The following is a 25,352-nucleotide window of genomic DNA, read 5'->3' on the forward strand; positions in this document are numbered from 1 at the left end:
TGGGGAGGAGCAGGTGTGTGGGGGGGAGCAGGTGTGTGGGGGGGAGCAGGTGTGGGGGGGAGCAGGTGTGGGGGGGAGCAGGTGTGGGGGGGCAGGTGTGGGGGGGAGCAGGTGTGGGGGGGAGCAGGTGTGTGTGGGGAGCAGGTGTGGGGGGCAGCAGGTATGGGGGGCAGCAGGTGTGTGGGGAGGAAGAGGTGCCATCTTGAGCTCCATGAGTTGGATCCAAACCTTGATTTTTATTTCCGGGATTGTGAATGTGTTGATGTCAGCCACAAGACACCTCTAGCCCAGGGTGGCAAACAGGCTGACTGCTAGGAACTATCCCAGCTAGAGAAATGTCCAGCTGTTGCTACCTAGGTTTTCTGAAAAGGGATCTGGTACCATCTGAAGTAACTTATTTATTTTATTATTATTTTTTAAGAAATTCTTTTTACTCAAACCAACTGTAAGTTGCCAGAGTCCAGAAGAGTCGCTGTCCACTTGAACTGTACCTGGTTGTGGGCCCATGCAAAGGACCTTTATGGCAGCTGGAATTAGAGTCTAAAAACACAAAGAACTCAAGGCTCCTACCACTATAGGCAGCCCAGGAGACATCAGTGGGACGACAGCTGTTTCGAGGAGAGACCCTGGAAACTGCAGGACAAGCGAGTTTGCTTGTCTCTGCCTAGTACCCCAAAGCCAACTTTCAAAAGAAAGCCCACCCAGATCCAGCCCTTCACCCTCAGCCTGATGTCTCGGGCATCGGTCTCGGCCAGACTCCAGGAACAGTTCCAATGCCACATCTGTCTGTGTGACCTGCAAACTCCAGTCACCACAGAATGTGGACACAACTTCTGTTTTTACTGCCTCCAAACCTATGTGGGTATGCAACCCACGTTCTCTTGTCCTACCTGTCAACACCGATGCCAAGTGATGAACCTCGCAGCCAACGCACAGCTGAGGGACATGATTGAAATGGCCCAGCAGCTCCACAGGCAGACAGGAGACAGAAAAGGTCAGAAGGTGACTACCCGCTGTGCTCATGGGGTGTCGGCCCACTTCTGTGAAGATGATCTGCAGCTGGTGTGTCACCAGTGCGCCGGGCCTGAGAGCCACAATGGGCATCAGGTGACACCCATCGCACAGGCTGCTGCTCACCACAGGGAAAGGTTTCGAGGCATCATCAAGTCCCTGAAGATACAAGTAAAAGAGGTTCAAGAGTTAAGAAGCTTTCAAACCGGGAGAACCCAGGCCTTGAGGGAGCAGGTAGAAGCCCAGAGGCGAGAACTAACCTCTGAATTTGAGCAGCTCAACCGATTTTTGGATCGTGAACAGCAGGCAGCTTTCTCCAGGTTGAAGGATGAGGAGAAGGATATCAAGCAGAGACTGAGCGAAAACATGGTGGCATTAGAAAACTATATTTCCAAACTCAGAGGCCTCGTGGGCCACGTGGTGGCCAGCAGAACGCTCTCGGATGCAGAAATGCTGTCGACAGTCCAGGATTTCTACAAGAGCTCCAAGAGTCTAAGGAAACCTGCCATCTTCTCTGCTCAGTTAAGAAGAGAAGCCTACAACTTTCCTCTCCAGTATTCAGCTCTACAAAAAGTGATACAGCAATTTACAGTTAATGTAATTCTAGACCCGGAATCGGCCCATCCCCAACTGCTTGTTTCTGAGGATAAAAAGTGTGTCACATTGCTAAAGAAAAAGCAACATATTCCTGGCTCTTTTAAAAGGTTTACCAGCAGCCCTGTTGTGTTGGGGTATCCATATTTTAGTTCTGGGAGACATTTCTGGGAGGTGAAGGTAGGAGAGAAGCCTGAATGGGCTATTGGCATCTGCAAAGCCAATCTGTTTACTGGGGCAAGGTGGTCCTCTGTCCCTCAGGGATGCTGGAGGATTGTCTGGCAGGGTGACTGCTTTGATGTCTCAGGAGCTGATCCAAACTTTCAGCAGAAGGCCACAAGAGCCAGCTGCATTGGCGTTTTCCTGGACTATGAGCTGGGAGAGGTTTCCTTCTATAGCATGCCTGAGAAGTCTCACATCTGTACCTTCAGGGACACCTTTACCGAGCCTGTCTGCCCTTACTTCTACCTAGGACTCCATTCAGAACCTCTTACACTCTGTTCTGCGACAGATTCCAGGTGGCCTTTACTCTAACAGGTTTGTTCAAATTCCATTCTCCCTTGTCCCCCAGCCCAGGTTGTTAAATAGCTGAGGACAACTTGGAATTTGTGCTGCTTTAGACCACACCTTCTGATTGCTAGGATTGTGGGTGTGAGTGGCTGTAACCAACATTCTTTTTACTTTTTTCGAGGCAACTTCTTGCACATGTAGCCCTGATTGGTCTGGAACTTGGTACGCTGACCACTGTCGGCAATCCTATCTCAGCTTCCTGTACTCTGGGTTTGCAGGCATGGATCAACACATCAGGCAACAGATGCATCTTTAAACTTCTGAGTCTCACATCTGAAAAAGGTTTTGCTGCTAAACCCCATGCCTAGCACATGTACTTGTTAAACCCCATTGAGCTATGTACCTGAGCGTTTTCATCCTTGAGACAGTCTTGGTGAGTCAACCAGGCTAGCCTTAACTAACTCTGCAGCTCCTTCTGGCTAGCATTACCAGTTCAACCCACCTCAGAAAGTGCTACGAGTTTTAAGAATGTATTTACTTATTTTACATCTGAGAGGGTCTCATGTAGCCGGGGCTAGCCTCAGACTTGACACATAGCAGAGGCTGACCTTGGATTCCTGGTTGTCTAGCCTGTCTCACTAATGTCCAGTCTTTGAAATTTGTACTTACAGATACCTTAGTTTCCTTATAATCTCAGAAACATCTTAAATATTAGTAAAGAATATTACCGTCCTTTTCTCTCCCCCCTTCTGCCCTCCTCCTTTCCTTCTCTCCTCCCCTCTCTCTTCTGTGTCCAGTGCTATGAAAGTTCTGTGTACTGAGCTAACATCAGCCCTGTTTGATGTAGTCTTGTAAAATTGTCCAGGCTAACCCTGAATTTGATATTCTCACCCCCCCCCCAAGTAGCTGGGATAGCTGACACATGCCTTTATGCCTTGCTACATTTTTAGGTATGTTTTTAACAATTAGTGTGTATGTGTACAGACAGACAGACAGACAGACAGGCAGGCTATGGTTGAGGGTGTGGAGGTCAAGACACACCTCTTTCATCACATGTCCGGGGGTTGCATTCAGCATTTAGGTAATCAGGTTTGCAGAGAGGAGGCAACAAGGGAGAGGAAGGGACTGATAAATCACTGCTAAGTCACAGCTGGAGCAAAGGAAAAATACCCTTTGCTATTGCAAAGTGGGGTGACTGTAGACAATGATGATGCACTTTATATTTCAAAAAGCTGTAGGAAAGCATTGGGGTGTTGTCGCCTGAAAGGGAGACAAACATTTGAAAAGGTATTGGTACCTGATAGTTAAACACCACACATGTATCCATGTTGGGGTGTGACAAGGTTCCTGGTAATGTACTGTTTTTATCCATTAAATTTAATTTTAATAAAAAAATGACTGTGTAAATGATTGTCCCTCAGGGTTTGGAGCTCCCACTCTTGCCTTCTCATAGTTTTTTACTTAATTTTTTTTAAAAAATGTATATAAGTGTTCTACCTGCATGTATACCTTTGTGCCAGAAGAGGGCATCAGATCCCACTATAGATGGTTGTGGGAATTGAACTCAGGACCTCTGCAAGAGTAGCCTAGTGCTCTTAACTGCTGAGCTATCTCTCCAGCCCCCTTCACTTAATTCTTAAACATCCAGGTGGCTCCCGACTGTCTTTCTGCACTTAGGAGGCGGAAGCAGCAGAATCTGGTTCTTTGCTTCTGGGGGCTGGGGTGATTGATAGTGGCTTTTCCCACTCCCTGCTTCTGCCTCCTAAATGCTGGGATTACAGGCAGGTGCTACCATTCCCTGCTGTATGCACTGGGAAGGACAGATCCCAGGGCCTCGTGTACACTAGGCAAGCAGCCTACTAACAGCTGTTTCTCAGGTCCAGAAGTGAACTTCCGTTCATTAAAATTACACTTAAATGTTTATGGGTGGGCACTTGTGCCATGACAGTCAAGTGAGGGACACGGGACAACTTGTTGGAATTAGTTTTCTCCCTAAACCTTGGGGTTCCAGGGATTTAACTCTAGTTCCAGGGAATCAGACGCCCTCTTCTGGCCTCTGGAGGGATAGGCATGCCCAGGTGCACACATGTACTTAATATGCAGGCAAAACCACTCATATACATAAAAATACTCTTCCTCATTCAATAAAGGACCCCAGAGTATCCCCAACAATGTCATTAGTAGCAACACTCATGTACACTGGTGTTTTAGTCTGGATCTGCTCTTTGCCCCCAAAGGCCCAAGCAGTAACGGCTTTGTCTCCAGCTTGGTATTGTCAAGAGGCTAGGACCTTTATATGGGCAGAGGTGAATAAGTCACAGTTTTCTGTTAGCACACAACAATATCTTTTGTTTCAGACTTTCCTCTGACTATATAGTTGAGGACGATCCAGGCTTTCCTCTGACTATGTAGTTGAGGACAATCCAAATTCTCAATTCTCCACACACTTGACATTGCAGGCCACAAAGCTAGGTTAACAGAGTATTTAGTTAGGACTTGTTTTTGAGACGGGGTCTCACTCAGATCTACAGCAGTCCTGCTTCAGCTTCCTGGATGCTGCGATTACCAAAATGAGCCACCGTGTCGTGCCCAGCTCTCTGGGAGTTTCTCTTTGGCTACAAAAGACTTCTTTTGATTTCCCTGTATGTGGCCATGCCTGTGTTTAGGTATCTGCATGTGCCAGACCAGAAGAGGGTGTGAGATCCCAGATTACATGATGGTTCACAGGTGGTGCAATAGGCAGTTGGGAACCACCTGACATGCGTGCTGAGCACTGTTCACAGCGTGGAGGGTGAGCATGCCCACATTCGGAGGAGGCTATGGTTTTGGCCATGGCTGATTATGTGGTGCTGGGGTAGAATCCAAGTCTGAGGTTGAATACTCTGGGCAAACACTATGCCCGTGAGCTGTAGACCCAACACTAAGGCTGCAGGTGGTTCTCAATATTGAGATGGGGTATCGTGTAGCCCCAGCTGACCTTGAAACCCATGTGTAGTCCAGACAGCCCTGAGTTTGATCCTCCTGTCTTCACTTCCCAAGTGCTAGGATTATAGGCAGAGCTAGCGCTCCGGGATTTACGGCTGCAGTTTTAGAGGGGCTTCCTCATTAAGGGACACAAAGGAAATAAAGAATATGTGAGTTTCCCATTCTAGGCAAAGGGGAACCGGGTATGAAGGCCCTGAGGCGACAACGTGCTTGGCAGTCCATACCACGGGAGCATGGTCAAAGCAGTGCCAACAGAGAACCAGGAGAAACGGAGGGGTAGGGAAGAGTTGTTGTTTCCTAAGGACTTTCCCTGCCATGGCCTAATGTGTGGTTTAGATCTCTGGGGCAGGACAGATGGCTCAGTGGTTAAAGGGTCCTGGCTGCCCTTCTAGAGGATCCAGGTTCGATTCCTAGCAACACCATGGTGACCCCACCCTCAGTAACTCCAGTTATTACATGCTCTCTCTGGCTTCTCAGGCAGCAGATACGCACATGGTACACACACATACAGCGGGCAAAACACCCATACACGTAACATTCATTTACAAAAAGCAAAGCTCTGACCACCGAGTTAAAACAAGTGTTTAGGGAGTAGAGAGCTGAGGTGATCAGAATCGGATAACCTGGGGCTGCAGTGATGGCTCAGTGGTCACCAGCGATGGAGGCTTCTCCAGAGGAGCTGGGTTTCATCCAGATTACATGATGGCTCACAGCCACCTGTAATCCCAGTTCTAGGTGACCTGATACTCTCTTCTGCTCTCCGTGGGCACCAGGCGCACACACCACACAGGCATATGAAATTAAAAACCTATTTAAAAGAAGAATACAATTTAATGAAAAAGAATGTATTTTAAGGAATTTTATTCTGTGCAGGAGCACTAAGTCCAACAATTGTATTAAAGCCATTAAATTAAAAATAAGCATGTTAAAGATTTACCAAAAAAATCAATCCAAGAGTAAAGGGGCTGGAGACGGAGCTCAGTGGTGTTCCATAACGTGGACAATGATGGGGATGCCTGTGATCCCTCAACTTGGGAGGTGAAGGTAGAAGGCTCAGAAGTTCAAGGTCATTCTTGGGCACATAGGGAATTTGAGGCCAGCCTGGGCTTCCTGAGACCTTACCTCAAGAAACAACAAATAACAAGATTATCCCAGGAGGAGGATTTGAACTAAGGATTTGGGATGCATGGCACAAGAGCATATGATAGGTTACAGATCTGGGGTAGGCAACGATTTCATTAATAGTCAAAAGAAATGGCAGCCTGGGTATGGGAACTGAACTCTGTCTTCCACAAGCTCTGTACGCATACCTAACTACTAAGTCATCTTTCCAGCCCCTGGAAACTGTTTAAGTACAATGTGGCTTTTAGAATGCCCCAGCAATGGCTGTATCCAAGGAAACAGGAGTTTACTATCCACAAGCAAGAGTTTGCAGATAGAATGAACAGTCCTTGCCTGTCAGGCTGCATTCATCATATCCCTATATAATTACGTTTGGCTCTGCAAATAAAATATTGAGTATGAGGCTAAAGACTGCAGTCTGCAAACAGAGATCTCACTCCTAAGCCCTCAGTGAAGAGTCGTTCTAGGTTAGGCACAGAGACCCGACTCCGTGATCTCGCCAACCGGGAGGTGGAAGAGCACCCAAGGCCACCCTAGCCACACGAGCTCCTATCTCGAAAGCCAAAGACTGTCTAAGGTGATGCAGAAAGTACCAACTGATTAAAAGGAGCTCTAGGAGACATGGAGAAGCAGTGCCACATGAAACACTTCATTCTCATGGCAAGAATCATCTGTTTAATAACACCTATACAGAAATGACCTGCCATTTCAATCCCATCACAATTTTGATCTATAATCCAAGACCAAACACTATCTTTTTCCTATTTAGACAATGAAAAAAATGTAGTACTGTGTGTCTTTGTGTGTGACATGACATGTGTCAGTGCACACACAAGAATGCCATGTTTCAGGAGTTGATATCTCCCCCACCAGATGTTCCTGGGACCACACTCAAGTCATCAGGCTTACATAGCACTTTCCCTACTGAGCCATCTCACCAGCTCTACTTGCCCGAATTGTAACCCACAGATGGTCTTACTCTGATATGTAAACACATTTTATTTTTTGTGGTTTTTTGTGGGGAGGGGGTGCAGGATTTCTTTGTAGCTCTGGCTGGCCTGACACTCACTATTTGGACCAGGTTAGCCCTGAACTTCTGTGTCTGCCTCCCAAGTACTAGGACGACAGGCGTGGGCCACCATGCTCAGTTAATAAAACTTATTTATTAAATCAAAGTAGAACAGAGAGATATATGGCAACTCCTTGAAGAAGGGCAGAAACAAAGAGAAAATGACAGATTACTTCTAAATCCCTCAATGCTTGCCAGTGCAAGGTCACTGTGTGATAGGAGCCAGCACTTCAGCACGTGGTCTCCCGTTGCCCAGGAACTGTTTGCATTTTATTTCTCAACAACACATTGCAGGACTGGTGCAGCGTTATGTCCTCATGAGATGGGTCCTATAATGAGGACACTTTTGCGTTTCTGAGCAAGGTCTCATTCTATGGCCTGGGCCATGGGCTGCCCTCAAGCTAGTGGTTATCCTCCTGCCTCAGCTTTTCAGGGGCTGGGATTACAGGTGTGAGTCACCATGACTGGCTGAAGGAAGGTCTGTGTAAAAGCTGACTCAGTGGCAGTGTTTACTTAGTATGTGTGAGGCATCTGCGCTTATTCCCCAGCGCTGGAAAACAAACAAACAAGACCCAAAGTATGTGACCTTTTCTCTCAACCAGTGTGCTCACATCCGTCTAAAATGCCCGTGAGCCTCTTCGGAAGCAAGCATCAAGCACAAGAAGGAATGCCTTCTCTAGCAGTTTCACTGTGGCAAGAACGCACTGGTTTTAGAACCCCGTTTACAGCAGATTGTCACGGACACTTGCTTTACAAAGAGCCAGATTAGTCCAGGGTTCTTAAGCGATAACTTGGATTCCGGAAAAGTCAAGAAATTAAATTGTTTCAAACTATATAAAACCACCTCAAGTTTTCCAGCCTTTTCCAGCCACCCACGTTCCCAGCACACACTGTGAAGGTGGCTGCGTTTCCCGTGGAGTCGGCAAATGGGCAGTCTGGAGTTCCTGTGGACTCAATAGGTGTCATGGCCAGCTGTCATGTCCTCGCTGCCTGAGAGGCCAGGTCCAACACCCGCTTACTCAACAGGGCGTTGTGTCGCTTCAGGTACGCTATTACATCTCCTTGCTTCTCCACAATTTCTTCTAGGCTTGACACAGTCCTGCAGAAATCAGGATACAAACAGGTTACACTAAGTCACAGACATTCTTTGGTGTCATTTCAAATGAGTCCTCAGGGATGCTCAGTAAGGCACCCTGTTCTATACACCAGGGATACTCCAAAGTCACCTTCGTGAACGAACTTAGTGACTTTACACTCTGGAAACCAACCTATTTGTACATGTTGCCTTTATTTTTACCAATTTTTAGGCTTTTGGTTTTTTGCCCAGAAAAGTTGTTAAAGTTTTTATAATTTAAACTGGGTGATGGTGGTGGTGGTAAACACCTTTAATTCCAGTACTTGGGAGGCAGAGGCAGGGGAAATCTGAGTTTGAAGTCAGAATGGTCTACAGAGCAAATTCCAGGATAGCAAGGGCAATATAAACATTTTCTTGAAAAAAAAGTTTTTATAATTTAAAGTCAACCCATGAGCCAGGCGATGGTGGCACAGTCTTTAATTCTAGTACTCCAAAGCAGTTGGATCTCTGAGTTCCTTGGCAGTCAGGGTTACACAGAGAAACACTGTCTTGAAGAAACAAAAACAAACAAACAAGGAAAGAGAGAGAGAAGAAAGGAAGGAGGAAGTGATGGAGGGGGAGGGAGGGAAGGAGGGAGGGAGGTACCAGGGATGAACCCCAGATTCATACATCAGGCCTCTGACTACATACATTCTCAGCCTTTATAAAAACCTACTAAAAATTATTTTGGGTCAAGATTTTGCTAAGTTGTCCTGGCTAGGGATCCACCCTGCCTACTTGGAGGCATCCCAAATAGATAGAATCACAGGCACATACCATCAGCACCTACAAGGAAAAAGTTCATTCTTTCTGATTTTTCACTGTTCAAGCCTCACCTGAAGCCGGTCTCTGAGGCCATATTGCTGGGGTGAGCATAAATTTTTTCTTCTTCAAGTACATCAGGCTGCGGTTTGGCTCGATTGAATCTCCTAATTCTCACTGAAATAATAAAATCATTTTTAATCAAATTACCTATTTCTGAAGAAATTCTTATATTCATTTATTCAAGTTATACTAATAGTTACTCTTTTAGCATAGATAATATATATGAAATTGCATAATGAGTAAACAGTTTGAATACAATTGTTTATCAGAGTCTACTAAGCAAGGATTAGTCTTAGGGAATGTCAAGTTTATTATTAGTAACAAAATAACAATAATAGCAATAGCTGACATTTACAACAGCACATCTTGAATGACCTCCATGGATGACCTCCTTCTGTTCTCATGACACCATGAAGTACACATTTTTTATTCTTGAGACAGGGTCTCACTATGTAGACAAGGCTCAAAGAGACTCATGTGGGTCTGCCCTCCACCTATTGAGATTAAATGCACGTGCCCTTAGGCCTGGCCTTTGTTTTTAATTTACATGCCAAATTTACATGCAGGGCCCAGCTTGCTGACTTGCTTATAATCCCAGAGCTTGGAAGGCAGAGGCAGGGAGTTGACTATAAATTCAGGGTCATTCTGATTGCTTTATAGCAGTAGTTTTCAAGGTGTGGGTGATGACCCCCTTGGAGGTTGAATGACCCTTACACAGGGGTCATGTATCAGATATCCTACATATCAGATATTTACATTAAAATTCATAACATACTAAAATTACAGTTATGAAGTAGCAAGGAAAATAATTTCATGGTTGGGGTCACCACAGCATAAGGAACTATATTAAAGGGTCACAGCATTACAAAGGTTGAGAATCACTGCCTTATAGGAAACAAGCTTGTTGAAGTGTGTGTGTAAGGGTATGTGCCTGTGCTTTCAGGACCCCAGAGGCCCTGGATCCCCTGGAGTGGAGTTACTGGCAGTTGTGAGCCACCTGACATAATTAAGAGCAGTAAGTACTCTTAACCGCTGAGCCACCTCTCCAACTCAAAGGTCCCCCAAATCTATGAATGACACAGATGTCGAGAATTGACTCATTGGCAGTGGTTGTCTCTTCTGTTACTCTGAAAGGGCAGAAGCCTGGAAGTGGTCAGCAGTGAAAGAGGGGTGCTAAAGGAGTCCTCAGCTAAGGGGGGAAGGGGCTTTCCCCTCAAGTAACAGGCTGTGCTTCCCAGTGAGCAGGAGCGAGGCAGGCAGAGGTCACAGGACAGCGGCTTCCACACTCACCTGTGTACAGCATCAGACAGCTCAGGGAGAAGATCAGCTCCAGGGCCAGGACGGCCAGAATCAGCTCCAGGTACAGCTTGCTGGGCTCAGGGAAAGAATGCTGCACACAGAGGAGGAGGAGGAGGGCTGTGTTGCCTGAGGGAGGAAGGGAAACAGACAGGGATGGGATGCTGGTCTTCAGTCAGCACAAAGTTCCTTTGGTTTGTTGTTCAGAATGTGATCTATCTATCCATCCATCTATTTATTTATCTATCTATCTGTCTATATCTATCTACCTACCTACCTATCTATCTATCTATCTATCTATCTATCTATCTATCTATCTATCTATCTATCTCTATATCTATCTATCTCTATCTATCGCTATCTCTATCTATCTATCTACACCTATCTATTATCTACCTATCTATCTGTCTATCATCTACCTGTCTATCATCCATCCATCCATCTATAACCCTTGTGATTTATATAACATAATCTTAAGATCAAGACTGTTTATGCTATTAAGGGTGGGCTCTGCATAGCCTATGCATGGGCCAAGTCACCAGCACGATCAGCAATCGGAGGGTTGGAACCTCTACCCCACTGTCCCTATTTGGGGACGCTCAAGAGGTTGGAAATCTAAATTCTTTAAAAAAAAAATCTGGAGGACTGGCCATATAGCTTGGCCTAAAATGCTTCCCCAACATGGATGACAGCGTGGGCTCAATCCTAGAACCACATAAAATCAAGGATCAGACCTGTAACCTTGGAATTCAAAAGGTAGAGGCAAGAGCATGAATCCTACATTGCAAGTTTGAGACCATCCTACACAAGACCTCATCTATAAAAACTAAGGAGTTAAAGTTTAGCTCAGTGGCAGGATGTTTGTCTGGGAAGTTTGAAGCCTTAGGCTTGACTCCTAGCACCAAAAACAAACAACAACAACAACCCCCCAAAAATCTGATGTTGTAGAATCATCTTTTTGTACACTGATTGGTTTAAAGAAAAGCTGAACGGCCAATAGCTAGGCAGGATTTCCACCAGGCACAGAGGACCCTGGGAAGAAGGGTGGAGACACCAGGGACACAGAGCAAGCAGCATGGGCATTACAAAGTAAAGGTAACCAACCAAGCCACGTAAAAGAACATAGATTAAAAGACATGGGTTAATTTAAGTGATAAGAGCTAGTTAGAAACAAGCCTAAGCTATCGGCCAAGCTTTCATCATGTCATGATTTGGGAGCTAGGTGGCCAGACAGAGAAAGACTTGCTACAATCTGACCTTATCTTAAAACTAAGGAATGATTTCTTGGCTTTATAGAAGTATTAAACTGACTTCTTTTGGTTCTTCTGCACATGTGAAAAAATACTATTTGCTGAGATAGGGTCTCAACACAGTGTAGGCTGACCTTGAATTCATCAACTATTCCCTGGACTCAGCCTCCTGGAGGCCCAGGTTGTATCATACCTAGCTTAAAGTCAGATTTTAAGAAGGTAAAGGCCAAATACTTTCTTCATGAATTTCGAAACTCTTATTTCCAGATTTTGAAACAAGCAAACATTTCTAGATCATTACTTGAGAGTATTCTTTACTCTTGTCCCATACTTATATGAAGTAGTTCAAAGGTTTCTGATCTATTCTAGTGTTCCGGTGACATCTTCTGGCGGCACGTGGCTACACATCAGTTAGAACTCAGTCACCCCCAGGAGAGTCCAGGAAGAATAACCTCTAAGCTCTGGCCCAGGTCCAGTCAAGGTGACCCATTCTACAGCGTACTCCGCTGAAGTGTATCCCTTGAGCCTCCACTAAGACCTCTAGTGATTGGATGAGCTTGTAGCTTACCCTTTGCAACAGTTCTCCATCTGTGGGTCAAGAACTCTTCGGCAAACCTCTGTCTCCAAAAACATTCACATTACGATTCATAACAGTAGCAAAATTACAGTTAGGCAGTAGCAACAAAAGCAATTTCATGGTGGGGGGGTCACCACAACATGAGAAACTGTATTAAAGGGTCCCAGCATTAGGAAGGTTGAGAACCACTGATTAAGGTAATGCATTAATAGAATATAGAAGAAAATTCATTTTTTTAAATAGATAAGGTCTCATGTAGCCCATGCTGGCTTCAAACTTGTTATAAACTCCAGGTCCTCCTGCCTTCACCACCTTGTCTAATCCTCAGAAATATAAAACAGCAGCAGCATCCTTCCTCCTTAAGCAAGTCAGCTGGCTGATACCAAAAAGGTGGAATATTCTACTTGTGAAAAGGGTTACACTGGCCTCACATCCACAGAAAATAGAAAGTTAAGGCTCTAATGCCCAACATGGTGGAACAAAGCTTGTAATCCTAGCACTTACTTGAGAAGCAGAGACAGAAGGATTGTCATTAGTTAGAGGCTAGGCTGATTGAAAAGAGAGTTCTAGGAGTGCCAGCCTTCAAGACACAGTGAGATTCTATCTCAAAACAACAAAGACTGTGTAAGAAAAGCTTCAAGAGGTGGGTGGGACATAGCTCACTAGGAGAGTCTTACCTAGCACACCCAAAGCTTTGGGTTCAATCCCTCTTCCCTCCAAAAGAAAAATTCAGGATTGGGGCTACAACACACACACACACACACACACACACACACACACACACACACACACACACACACCATCACATATGGCTGTTCTTCCAGAGGACACAGCTCACAACTGTCTGTAACTCCAGTTCCAGGGGATCTGACACCTTCACACCAATGCACATAAAATAAATAAGTTAAATAAATTAAAAAAGAACATATTTGATTGTAAAATCTAATTCATATGTCTTTCTTTTATCACCTCTGGCAGTCAGCCGGAAGAGCAGCTGAGAGCTGCAGGGCTTACCAGAAGAGTGGATCATGAGGGCAAAGGTCTTGAGATGCCTTGTAGACCGGTAGATCTGCGAATAGCCGCGGCTTCTGACTTTGCTGTGGTGATACTGAATGTAGCGTTCAAGAAGCAAATGCAGAATCCACAGGATAACTTTTCCGAGGACTATGACTGTCTGAACCTTCAGTGGGCTGGTGTACTTTTCTGGGCACTTGTCTTCATTCGGATTAGGGTACAAACACAGCACACCTGTTAAAAATGCTAAAATAACAAATACAACCTGTGGAAAGAAAAGCAGTAGGATTCATGGTAAATATGTAGGCTGCGGTCAGGGCCAGTGGGATGGCTCAGTGGGTAAAGGCACCTGTCACCAAGACTGACAACCCGAGTTTGACTCCGGGGACCTACAAGGTAGAAGGAGAGAAATGACTCCTGCAAGCTGTCCTGACTTCTACGTGTTCTGTGACACACATATCTGCGTGCACACCAAGTGTGAGTGTGCACACTCACACATCAATGTAATAACAAAATTAACATAAACTACCATATCCTAAAAGGCTCTATGACTGACGCTACCCTACTCTTACAAGTGATTTTTTTTTTTTTTTTTGGTTTTTCAAGACAGGGTTTCTCTGTGGCTTTGGAGGCTGTCCTGGAACTCACTTGGTAGTCCAGGCTGGTCTCGAACTCACAGAGATTCGCCTGCCTCTGCCTCCCGAGTGCTGGGATTAAAGGCGTGAGCCACCAACGCCCGGCTCTTACAAGTGATTTTAAAATGTTTTGCCAAAAGGATTCTGAAAAATGCTTTTGTGGGAGCAGGCACAGAGTCATATGCCTGTCATACTAACACTCAGGAGGATGGAAAATCTGAGGTCAGCCTGGGCTAATATAGGGAGATTACATGTCAAACTTGAAAAAGAAAAATGCAAGAACACAGACAAAATCACAAGTAAGAAAATAAAATCACCCCAAACCCCACTTTAGGAGATGACCACTTAATGTTGACGTTTTATGCCTTTCTCTTTTATTAAAACAAAGGTATAAAAAGAGTTGATTATATCAAAAGCAATAAGGACCAGAGAGATGGCTTAGCAGCAAAGAGTACACAAATCATTTTGGCAGAGGATGTGGGTTTAGTCCCAGCACCTATGTCAAGCCCCAGGTGATCAGATACTCTCTTCAGGCCACCAAGGACATCTGCATTCCTCCTCCCCACATAATTAAAAATAAAACAAAATTTAAGAGCTAATAAAATTATGTGCAGAAGCAGGTAGATCTCTGAGTTCTACAAATTGAGACCTTGACTTTAACAAAAGAAGCATTCCACGTGTATGTGCAAATGCTTGAAGACATTCTCACCCACTGGCCCACAAGCTAGCCTCTACTGACGTGGACAGAGGTCCATAACACAGAGAAATGAGGATGCTGTGGGGCAGTGCTTCTCAGAGGTGACATGGGACATCAGTCAGCAGAACTCTGGCTTGCTAGAAGTGTGCACTCTTCAACCACACTGCTCCCTTGGAGCTGGTCTCTTGGGGCACAGTCTACCTTCTAGTGAGGTCTGATAAGTGGGGAACTTAGAAAAGGAGGGATAGAGTATTAAAATTAAATATATATTAATTAAAATGAACATGGATCTGCATATATGCTAATGAATGAATTAGCACATGAACTTAACAAAAGGTGAAGGTCTTACTATGCAGCTCACATTGACTTCTAACTTTGCTCTTCCTGCCTCTGCCTGCTAATTATCGACATTATAGGCATGTTTGTTTTTCTGAGACAAGCTCTCAATATACAGCCCTGACTGGCCTGAACTTGATGTCTCAGGCTGGCCTTGAACTCACAGAGACTGCCTGCCTCTGCCTTCCAAGGTTATAGACATGTACTACCAATCCTGGCTGTATGTATGTATTTATTGTGCTTGTGTGTGCATGCTTTGCTAAGGCATGGATGTGGACACCGGAGGACAATTTTTCCAGAGTGGATTCTCTCCTTCTACCCTGTTTGGAGGCAGTGTTTCTATTCATGGAGCAGCTAGGCTGGAATGCAGGAGGAGAAACAGCAGTACTCAGGATACAAGGGACTTCAGGATTTCTTAATATGACAATCACACCTGCACAAGGAAAGTCCTTGCACACGCTCAAACATCTCTACAATAAATTCTTGGAAGTATGAGCAAAAATTTTTACAAAAATATATACATTTTAAAAACTGATTTACAACTCAAATATCCCCCGAGAGTTTATATTCTGTGTGTGTGTGTGCACACACACACACACGCTCACATGCACACACACGGGCGATCACATGTGTATGCACATGCGGGGGTCAGAGGACAATGCAGGTACTGGTCTTTGAGAGATGTCTACCTTGTCATTTTGCTTTGGAGATGGAGTCCCGCAGGAGGGTCTGGGGCCAGCCAGAGAGTCCCAGGCATCCTCCTGCCTCCACCTCCCCATTGTTGGGAGTGAGGTCCTCCACACGCATGTTCTGGTGGAACCCAGGTCCTGAAGATGACTGGGTCATCTCGCGACCTCCACACTGTGCTTTTAGAGCCACCAGCTCTACCGTGAACTCACATGTATAAGCAACAGAAGATTCGCTATGATGACCGTGGGAAGAGGATGGAATCTGGGTCTAAAGTGGGCATGTAAGGAGAGCTGTGGGAGAGGCTGGGCATCCAGGAGTGGGTCATCATCCGTACTTTGAAGAAGATCCAAGGAACCCTGTGAGGCAGAAACACACAGTTACAGCCAAGACTTTCTGGGTCATGTTGCTCTCTCTCTCTCTCTCTCTCTCTCTCTCTCTCTCTCTGTTTTTCAAGACAGGGTTTCTCGATGTAGCCCTGGCTGTCCTGGAACTCACTCTGTAGACCAGGCTGTCCTTGAACTCACAGGGATCTGTCTGACCGTGCCTCCTGAGTGCTAGCATTAGAGGTATGCACCACCATGACTGGTTCTGGATAATGTTTATTTTTTCCAAGGCCTTCCTATTTATCCACCTTTCCTGGTAGACTATATTGGATTTATCAGTTCCCCACCTCTTACTTGTCTGTCTTAGGGACACACGCAGCAAACACTGGTGCATGGATCAATGTATGTTCCACATGTGTCTTTGCAGGCTTCCACAACTCACTCAAGGGCATCAATCGCTCATCAGGAGAAGCAGTAACGACACTTGGAGGCAGGACCAACTCTATCCAGAGGTTTTAAGAGTTGTGGCTCTGGGAGGGTCCCCAAGTTAAACTGAGACAAAATTCAAGTCCTATTGCTTACTGACTGTAAGTCACTTCACGTCTCTATTCCTGTTTCCTCATCTTGGTTTCTTTTTCAAGACTTATTTTTTGTGTATGTGTGTATGCGTACCACATGCATGAAGCTACCCAATGAGCCCAGAAGAGGGTGTCAGAACCCCTGGAGCTGGAGTTAGAGAACACTGTGAGGCAGCAGGAGTTGTGGGTGTTGGGAATCGAATCTGGGTCCTCTGCAAAACCATATGAACTTTTAACCAACAAGTAACCTCTCCAGCCTCATAGCCTCCTCTTAAAAAAAGCTAGTAATAATAGCACCTGTGCCCAGTCTTTGGTACGAAGAATAGATGAGTTACTACATAAAAACTACTTTGTAGCCGGGCGTTGGTGGCGCACGCCTTTAATCCCAGCACTCGGGAGGCAGAGGCAGGCGGATCTCTGTGAGTTCGAGGCCAGCCTGGTCTACAGAGCGAGTTCCAGGACAGCCTCCAAAGCCACAGAGAAACCCTGTCTCGAAAAACCAAAAAAAACCAAACTACTTTGTACAACACCAAGGATGGAGGTTTTTTTGTTTTTTTAGATGTAGCCCCGGCTGTCCCAGCACTCTGTAGATAGGGCTGGCCTCCAACTCAGGGATCTGCCTGCCTCTGCTACCCAAGTGCTGGGATTAAAGGTGTATGCCTTTTTTTCTTTTTTTAAAATTGAGATAACCCTGTTTGTCTGAAACTCACTATGCAGACCAGAATCGCTTTGAACTCACATGGACCCACCTCCTTCTGCCTCCCAAGTATTGGGATTAAAGATGGGCACCACTACGTCTCATCTTTTTTTTTTTCCCTTTTGGAGAAAGGATCTCAAAATGTATAGAAGGCTAGTCTTGAGCCCAAGATCTCCCCAACTTTGTCTCCTGGGATCCGGGGTTTGATTATTAACTAGTTAATTTGTGGCACTGAGGACAGAGCTAAGCCTCCCGTGTTAGGCCAATGCTATTTTTCAATACATCCCAGTCCTCCAGTAACCCATGTTACTATCCTGTTCTTCATATGAACGCCTGTGTAGCATGCCTACCATTCATCCTACCATGTCTTAACCCAGGCTCTCAGCATTTCTCTTAGTCTTCTGCCAGAACCTTCGGTATCCTGGCATTGGGAATTTTCCTCACTGCTGCCACGAGTTTATGTTTACCCTCACAAAACCTGCATCTCCCCATTCCCCTCGGGGCAGAGCTTCAACTCTTCATCAGGCTAGTTGTACCATGGAAGAACACTGCTCTCCTTTTCCAGCTTACCCATCACTCTTCCTCTTCCTCATGCCCTGAGCTCTCAGGAAACCTCTTGGATCTCAGAAACACTCCTACTTTCTCTTCCCTACCCACCATGCCCATCACAACTAACCCCAGCCTCTTCTCCCTGACTCATTCCCAGCTTGCCATCTAACAAGTTCAGTTGGGTCAACTTCAAGCTTTTGAACATGTAGAAAAGCTTTCTCTTTGCTATTTCTAGCTATTTCTTTGTTGTTTCTGAATCAGTTTCAACCCACTCATCATTAGTCTCATTTTTAATCTTCTTACAAGTCTGATTTTTTTAAATTATTGTTTTCCAAACCTAGGACCTCATGCATGTGAAGCGGATGTTCTAACACCAAGCTACATCCTCACAACCCACAGTTATTCCTTCATTTCCTCCATGAACTCCCTACAGCCTCGCAAGGCCAAGGGTGACCTTGAGCTTATGGTTCTCCTGCGCTTACCTCCTCAGTGCTGGGTTTACAGATGTATGCTGCCATGCTTGGCTTATGTGATGCTAAGGACTGAGTTCGGAGCTGTGTGCAAGTTACCCAAATAAGATCTCTACCAAGTAGGCACAACCCATTTCCACTTCTCTTTACATATTTTCCCCTTTCCCTCACTTGGTCTGAACAAAAGATGGTTTGTCCAACCTACTCTCCACGAGAAGTACAAAGGAAAGACAGACACTAGGTAAGGTGACAGCCCTGTGGTCACCCCCGTGTAGACTCTACAATGACTCCTATCACTTTAGGCACTCTGAGCTGCTCTTGTTTGGGTCCTTGCAGAGGCCTGGGTGTTAATTCACCCAAATCTTCACCAAGTCCTTGTCTTTGTAAATGAGCCATTAGTTCACCAACTCATTTTTGTGTCTGGGCTTGCAACAAGCCCACATATGTAGCTTACTAAATGCGCATCTTGCTATCTACAAAATGCCAAAAACAGGCAACCTACTCAGGTCCATAGTAATTCCGCTACTTAACTGTTGGCGAAATAACCATCACTGTTGTTTGTTGAAAGAGGTATCCAGGGTTGTATTCCTGAAATTTACATATCCAAGAAGGACTCCAGAGCAGCTTAGCACCAACCAAGAAACACTTACTGCTTATGTTTTCCTAAACCATTCATTTTCCTCTTAGGTATTTCTTCCTTCCATAACTGCCAGTCCATGAAATCTGTCTTAAATTTTCAAAAAAAAAAAAGGACTTTTCTTTAAATATGAGTCTTAAGTTTCCACGTATTAGTCAGTTTTCCATTTTCTCAATATTGAAAAATATTGATAATTGAAAAATAAAACTAGATTTATTTTTTTAAGTCTTACTGTTAGAAACATGTTTATTTCATCAAGAAAATTTAACTAGCTAGGTGTGGTGGGGTACTCCAGTTATCCCAGTACAAACGAGGGTGAGTCAGGGAATAGTTCGGTAAATCTGAGGCCAGGCTAGGCTACATAATGAGTACCAGGCCAGCTAGGGCTGCATAGAAAGTCTAAAATAAATAAAATAAATGACTGCAGAAACCACACACACAAGACTCAAACCTCTGATAGTTCTGAAATTTCGCTTTTCTGGATGTACTTTAGGACTAAGACCACAGTAATCTTATTAGTTAATTATCTTGGCTCTGTGTGCTAACGTTTAATGTAAGACTTGCATGTTTCCTCCAGAAGTGTCTTTCCCTGCCCCAATTCCAAATCAACATTTAATCATAATGTCTTAATAGACTTTTCAAACACACGATTTTTGTAATTTTATTATCATTCTATACTGGCTACAGCGTGAACTGGGTCACCGGGTCCTTCAACAAAAATTAAATTTGCATCTATCTAAGGTTAAAACATCGTTCTGTTCCCACCATGACTACATTCAAAACAGCACATGATACTGTTTTTCTCCAATCTGGGTCTCCGGGAGATGGGAGCTACAGGTCTTCCCGAGGGATGTTGGAGTTCAGCCCCGCACCACGGTCACTCCAGGTCCCGGGTCCTCTCTCCAGCCACCGCAAGAGAGCCCACGGGAACCGGGTCACCGGGGCAAGCCAGGCGTGCCCCGCCTGTCACTCTCAGGAAGGATTGTCAGGCCAGCACGCATCACGTGAAGCTCCCAGTTCCGGAACCAAAGACGCGCGCGGCACGTGAGCCGCCGACTGAAGGAAGGGACCCTCGCGCCCGCCCTGCCGCGTCCCTCCGACTTCCATCCGGAAAGGCACCCGGGCCCACGGTTCCGGCCCGGAGGTCACCCCGCACCCAGCGTCCCCTCTGGTCCAGGCCGCGGCGGCTCTGGGTAGCTCCCCGGCCCGCAGTCTCCGCCCCCTGAGCCCAGCACAGGAAGCGGGGATGGCGGGGACAGGGCTCGGCGCCTCACTCACGTCCTCCAGCCTGCCGCCCGCCGCCATGACCCGCCGTCGCGGCCCGATGCCCCGCCAGCCTGACCTCTCCGCCAGCGCCCGGGCGCCGACCGCCCGGGACAGTCGCACCTTCTCCGACCTGCGCGCCCCCGCCCCGGACACACCCACTCCTGCGCCTGCCCCGCCCCGTCCGCCCAAGACCACGCCCCTCTACCTAGATCAACCGATCAGCTAGCAGCCTGGGGCGTGACCCTCCTCCCCGCCAGACCTGTCTGTGTGTGTGTGTGTGTGTGTGTGTGTGTGTGTGTGTGTGTGTGTGTGTGTGTGTGTGTGTGTGTGTGTGTGTGTGTGTGTGTGTGTCTGTGTGTCTGTGTGTCTGTGTGTCTGTGTGTCTGTGTGTCTGTGTGTCTGTGTGTCTGTGTGTGTCTGTGTGTCTGTGTCTGTGTGTCTGTGTGTCTGTGTGTGTCTGTGTGTCTGTGTGTGTCTGTGTGTCTGTGTGTCTGTGTGTGTCTGTGTCTGTGTGTGTGTGTGTGTGTCCCCCTCCCTGCCAGACTCTGTCCCCGCCAGACTCTGTGTGTGTGTGTGTGTGACCCTCTCTGCCAGACTCTGTGTGTGTGTCCCTAAACCACTGCTTGATCTGTTTACCAATTTCTGTGTGTGTGTGTGTGTGTCCCTAAACCGTTGCTTGATCTGTTTACCAATTTCTAGTGCAACCGTTTGAACATTTTCGGCAACTCCTTCTCTTTTAAAACATCAACTTATTTCCGTTGCACTGCTTTAGTTGCAGCAATAGCTCTACATTTGGAAAAAAGACGCAGCAAAAATCGTAACTGCACCCGTAGAGAGACAGGACTAGAATAAAGATTCCAGCTCCTATAACACGATTTACAGATGTCTCCACAGAGAAGCAAGGCAGTTAGATATGTTAGGGGTTTTGTTTCTGTCCTCCCCACCCCCACCCCCGTGCCCCAGTCTTTTTGAGATGGGTTCTCTCTAAATAATCCTGGCTGTCCTAGAACTCACTATGTAGACCAGACTGGCCTTGAACTCTCAGAGCATCGCCTGTCTCTGTCTCCCGAGTGCTCTGATTAAAGACTTGTGCCACCACACTCGGCCCAAAGATTGAGTCAGTTTTTCTTCTGCCTGTGAGCACCAGGCTTGGTAGCAAGGGCCATGTGCCAGCCCTCAATTTTTCATGAGACCCAAGTCTCATGTTACTCATGGTGACCTAGAAGTTGATGTGTGATGAAACTGGCCTTGAATTCCTGGTCCTCCGGCCTTTGCCCACTGAAACGTGTGCGCCATCACACCTGATGAGTTGTTCTGTTTTATATTCAAAGTATTTCTTTTTAAATTGTTTTTGTTTTATGTGTATGTGTTTTACTTGCGTGTGTATCTGCGCACCATATGTGTGCCTGTTGCCCAGGGAGGCCAGAAGAGGGCACTGGATCGCCTGGCACTGGAGTTCAAGACAGTCATGAGCTGCCACGTGAGTGCTGGGAACCAAACCCAGGTCTTCTGGGTTAGTGCATTTCAGTGTTGAGCCAATCACGCAGTCTGAGTTTTAGTTGTATATTAAATCAAACAGGGCACCTGGGTGTGGTGGACACGTCTTTAATCCTAGGACTTAGTGGAAGCAGGAAGGTCGTGAGTTCAAGGCCAGGCTTTGCTTTATAACCAAGCCTGGGTTACATGAGGCTATTTCATGAAGAAATAAACAGGGATGTGAGGAAAAGTCCTCAAGGACTGGGGGAAGAAGACTTGGAGGGCAAAGGTGACATTGAAGCCAAGCAGACTGGATCTCAAGGACAGTGACTAGACTTGTCCATTGGAAAGGATGCCTTTCCGCATGTCCTGGGACAGCTAGCTGAAGCATGTTGCTTCCTTTTCGCCCTCTGCAGCCCCTCTGCAGGCACTGCAAAGGAACAACCCTGAAAACCTCAACGCATTTTCCCGTATGTACCACGCAGTTTTAATTGGTTTCTACTCTTAGGGGGGAAAAAGCTTTTACTGGCATCCACTAATTATACATAATAGTAGGCTTTGTTATGACATTTTCACACATGTGTATAAGATACTCTGGTCAAATGCAGCGCCCATGCCCTCTTGTCCCCTCCCACTGACTCCATTCCTTTCCCCAAGCAGTTCCATCTCTGCTTTCATGTCTGTGATGCAGTGTGTGTGTGTGTGTGGTGAGTACGTGTGATGCAATGAGTTTAGGATTACATACTTACAGTAGCATGTGTCGCTTACCAATCCCTTCATTCCTAAAAGACTCTCTCTCCTTTACTTTTATTCTTTTGTTTTGTCTTTATTCAAGACAGGGTTTCCCTGTGTACCCCTGACTGTCCTGGATTCACTCTGTAGACCAGGCTGGCCTCAGACTCACAGAGATTCACCTGCTTCTGCCTCTCTAGTGCAGGGACTAAAGGCATGCACCACCACCACCCAGCTCTGGCTTTATTCTTTACTGAGTAAGAATAAGGGAAGTTGGAGCATAGTGTGGTTTAGCAGGTAAAGATGCAGGCTTTGCTAGCCTGACCTGATGACTTGAGTTCAATCCGCGAAACCCATGTCAAGGTAGCAGGAGAGAACCTACTCTGCCTTGTTATCCTCGGACCTCCATATATAACCATGCTGTGGGTACTCCCACCCACAAAATAATAACAAATAAGGTAAAACTTAAATACATCTCAAAAATAAGAAAACTTAAAGTCAGAGATCTAACTTAGCTGTCAGAGTTTTTCTTTTGTTTTTGGAGGCAGAGTCTTGTGCAGCCCAGGCTGGCCTCCAATTCGTTGTGCAGCCAGAGCTGACCGTGCCCTCCTCCTAATCCTCCTACTTCATCGCCCAAGTGCTAAGACTGCAGACCTGGGCCATGACCTCCAGTTTAGATGCGAGCTTTTAATGTGTATTTGTTTGTTTGTCCGTTTTTTGTTTTTGTTTGCAGTAATAGTTACTTCCTGCAGTCACTAAGAGTGTCATGGTTATGTCTTGTCCTCGTGACTGAATGCTGCATCATGTACCATACAGCTTAGCAGTGAGCTCACAACAGGTTGGGCTCAAAGAGAAATGAGGGCAGAGGTATAGCTATGAGAGACTCCTGGGATACATGGGAGGCGGAAGGCTGATTTCCAGAAAGCTATGAGAAGGACAAAAGGAGAGAATAAGGAACAGAAAAGGGCACTTGTGCAGGATGAGAACTTTCTCCAGTGTGAAAGAACAGATCGGAAAGGCTCAGGGGCAACCACCCACGACATGAGCTCCCATTCCCTGTGTTTCCGTCCTTCCTTATTGCCATCTCTCTCTCTTTTCTTTTTCTTCCTTCTTTTCTTTGTGTGTGTGTGTGCGCGCGCGTGGTCAAGACAAGGTTTCTCTGTGTAGCCCTGCTGTCTTGGAACTTGTTCTGTAGACCAGGCTGGCCTTAAACTCAGAGATCTACCTGCTTCTGCCTCCTGATTAAAGGCATGCGCCATCACTGCATGACATCTTTCTCTTTCTTTGTCATCTTCTCTATTTCTGTTTTACTTTTCTTTTTCAAACGGAGTCCCATGAAGTCTAGCTTGGCCTTGAGTTTGCTATGCAGTTTCGAGGATGACCTTGGCCTCCAGATGTTCCTGTTTCAATCACCCAAGTGCTGGGATTCTAGGCATGAGGCACTGGGCCAGCTTATTGTAGAATCCATTACTATCTGTACTTGTTATTATTACTGGGTGTGTGCACTCATGGATCTGTGAAAGCATGGGTGTGCGCATGATGTGTAAGAGAACAACTTACGCGCCTTTTCTTCTTTCACCCGGGGTTCCAGCGGCCAAATGCAGGCCATCAGCTTGCATGGCAAGTGCTTTTACTGGCCTAGGGTCTCGTCAGCTGTGTCTTACAGTTTTGAGGGCTCCTTTTATTTTCAGCACATGTTTCTTATCAATCTTCCCTCCTTCCAGGGCGAGCCACTGCTGAGGGAACAACCTTGGAATTTGTGATCCAGCACCTTCCTTCTCTGTAAAATGGACAAGATGATATTTCTAAGGGGATGGTGAGGGCTTAAGATGTAAACTAGTGGTAGATGCTTACCTCACAGCCTTGAGGTAGTGTGGCTTCAATCTCCAACACTGAAAAAAGAAATCTCTTCCTTTGTATAGAATTGCCACACTTGAGGAACTCATGAAATTCTGGCTTCCTTCCTGTTCCCCAACACCCAAGTCTCTGCACTTCTGCATATTATATACTGCTAGGGAGGGGTGCAGGTGCACGCAGGCTCTATGTGGGCACCCAGCCCTGCAGAGTGCAATTAGGTACTTAGTAAAGGCCTTTTGATTAAGTTCAGTATCACCCTAAGCAGGCAAACACCAGTCTACTCAATCCCCCTGATTAGACGATTTTCCCCGGCAGAAGTTCAGATGGTGCCGGTGCTAAATTCAGCTCATTGCTTTAGCAAATGGCATAATGAAGCTTGGATTCATCTCTCCTTGAGATGGGGTGATCATCCTCACACCTGTCTCGTCTCACAGCTCTGCCTCTATGCTCTTGGACAGTCGATGTGCTGGGAATCTGAGATCCAGCCCTTTGGTCAATGTATAGGTACTTTGCCTTGTTTCGGGGACAGAATGTCAAGAAAAAGCAATTTAAGGAAGGAAGGGTTGAGGCTCACAGTTCATGTGCATTGTCCATTATGGCAGGGTACTCAACAGCAGGAGTTCCAGGGAGCCCGTTAAACTGTCTCCAGTCAGAAAGCACCGGGTGATGGAGCTGGTGCTGATGTTACAGGGATGGAGCTGAGGTCACAGGGATGGAGCCGGTGCTGATGTCACAGGGATGGAGCTGAGGTCACAGGGATGGAGCTGGTGCTGATGTTACAGGGATGGAGCTGGTCCTGAGGTCACAGTGATGGAGCTGAGGTCACAGTGATGGAGCTGAGGTCACAGTGATGGAGCTGAGGTCACAGGGATGGAGCTGAGGTCACAGGGATGGAGCTGAGGTCACAGGGATGGAGCTGAGGTCACAGGGTTGAAGCTGGTCCTGAGGTCACAGGGATGGAGCTGGTCCTGAGGTCACAGGGATGGAGCTGGTCCTGAGGTCACAGGGATGGAGCTGGTCCTGAGGTCACAGGGATGGAGCT

General features: G+C 46.2%; 2 protein-coding genes across 3 annotated transcripts; one reads left to right on the forward strand and one right to left on the reverse strand.

The window, feature by feature from the left end:
- Nucleotides 1-729: 729 nt before the first annotated feature.
- On the forward strand, nucleotides 730-2,155 carry LOC101825842 (tripartite motif-containing protein 75). Its single transcript, XM_005075213.3, has one exon. It carries the CDS (start codon nucleotides 730-732, stop codon nucleotides 2,137-2,139), a length of 1,410 nt encoding a protein of 469 aa, XP_005075270.1. The 3' UTR covers nucleotides 2,140-2,155.
- A 3,789-nt stretch (nucleotides 2,156-5,944) lies between these two features.
- On the reverse strand, nucleotides 5,945-20,405 carry Tmem192 (transmembrane protein 192). Of its 2 annotated transcripts, XM_005075188.4 has the most exons (6): nucleotides 20,258-20,404; nucleotides 15,935-16,081; nucleotides 13,368-13,632; nucleotides 10,521-10,655; nucleotides 9,242-9,344; nucleotides 5,945-8,390 (listed from the first exon to the last, which is right to left on the reverse strand). In XM_005075188.4, the coding sequence occupies exons 1-6, from the start codon at nucleotides 20,282-20,284 to the stop codon at nucleotides 8,267-8,269; spliced, it is 801 nt and encodes a 266-aa protein (XP_005075245.1). In that variant the 5' UTR covers nucleotides 20,285-20,404; the 3' UTR covers nucleotides 5,945-8,266. The 2 variants fall into 2 exon arrangements, with proteins under 2 accessions (XP_005075245.1, XP_040598165.1); XM_040742231.1 differs by lacking the exon at nucleotides 10,521-10,655 and having other exon boundaries at nucleotides 20,258-20,405.
- Between the last annotated feature and the right edge of the window lie 4,947 nt (nucleotides 20,406-25,352).

Source organism: Mesocricetus auratus, unplaced genomic scaffold (assembly GCF_017639785.1).
Source record: "Mesocricetus auratus isolate SY011 unplaced genomic scaffold, BCM_Maur_2.0 Super-Scaffold_6731, whole genome shotgun sequence".
Lineage (NCBI taxonomy): Eukaryota > Metazoa > Chordata > Mammalia > Rodentia > Cricetidae > Mesocricetus > Mesocricetus auratus.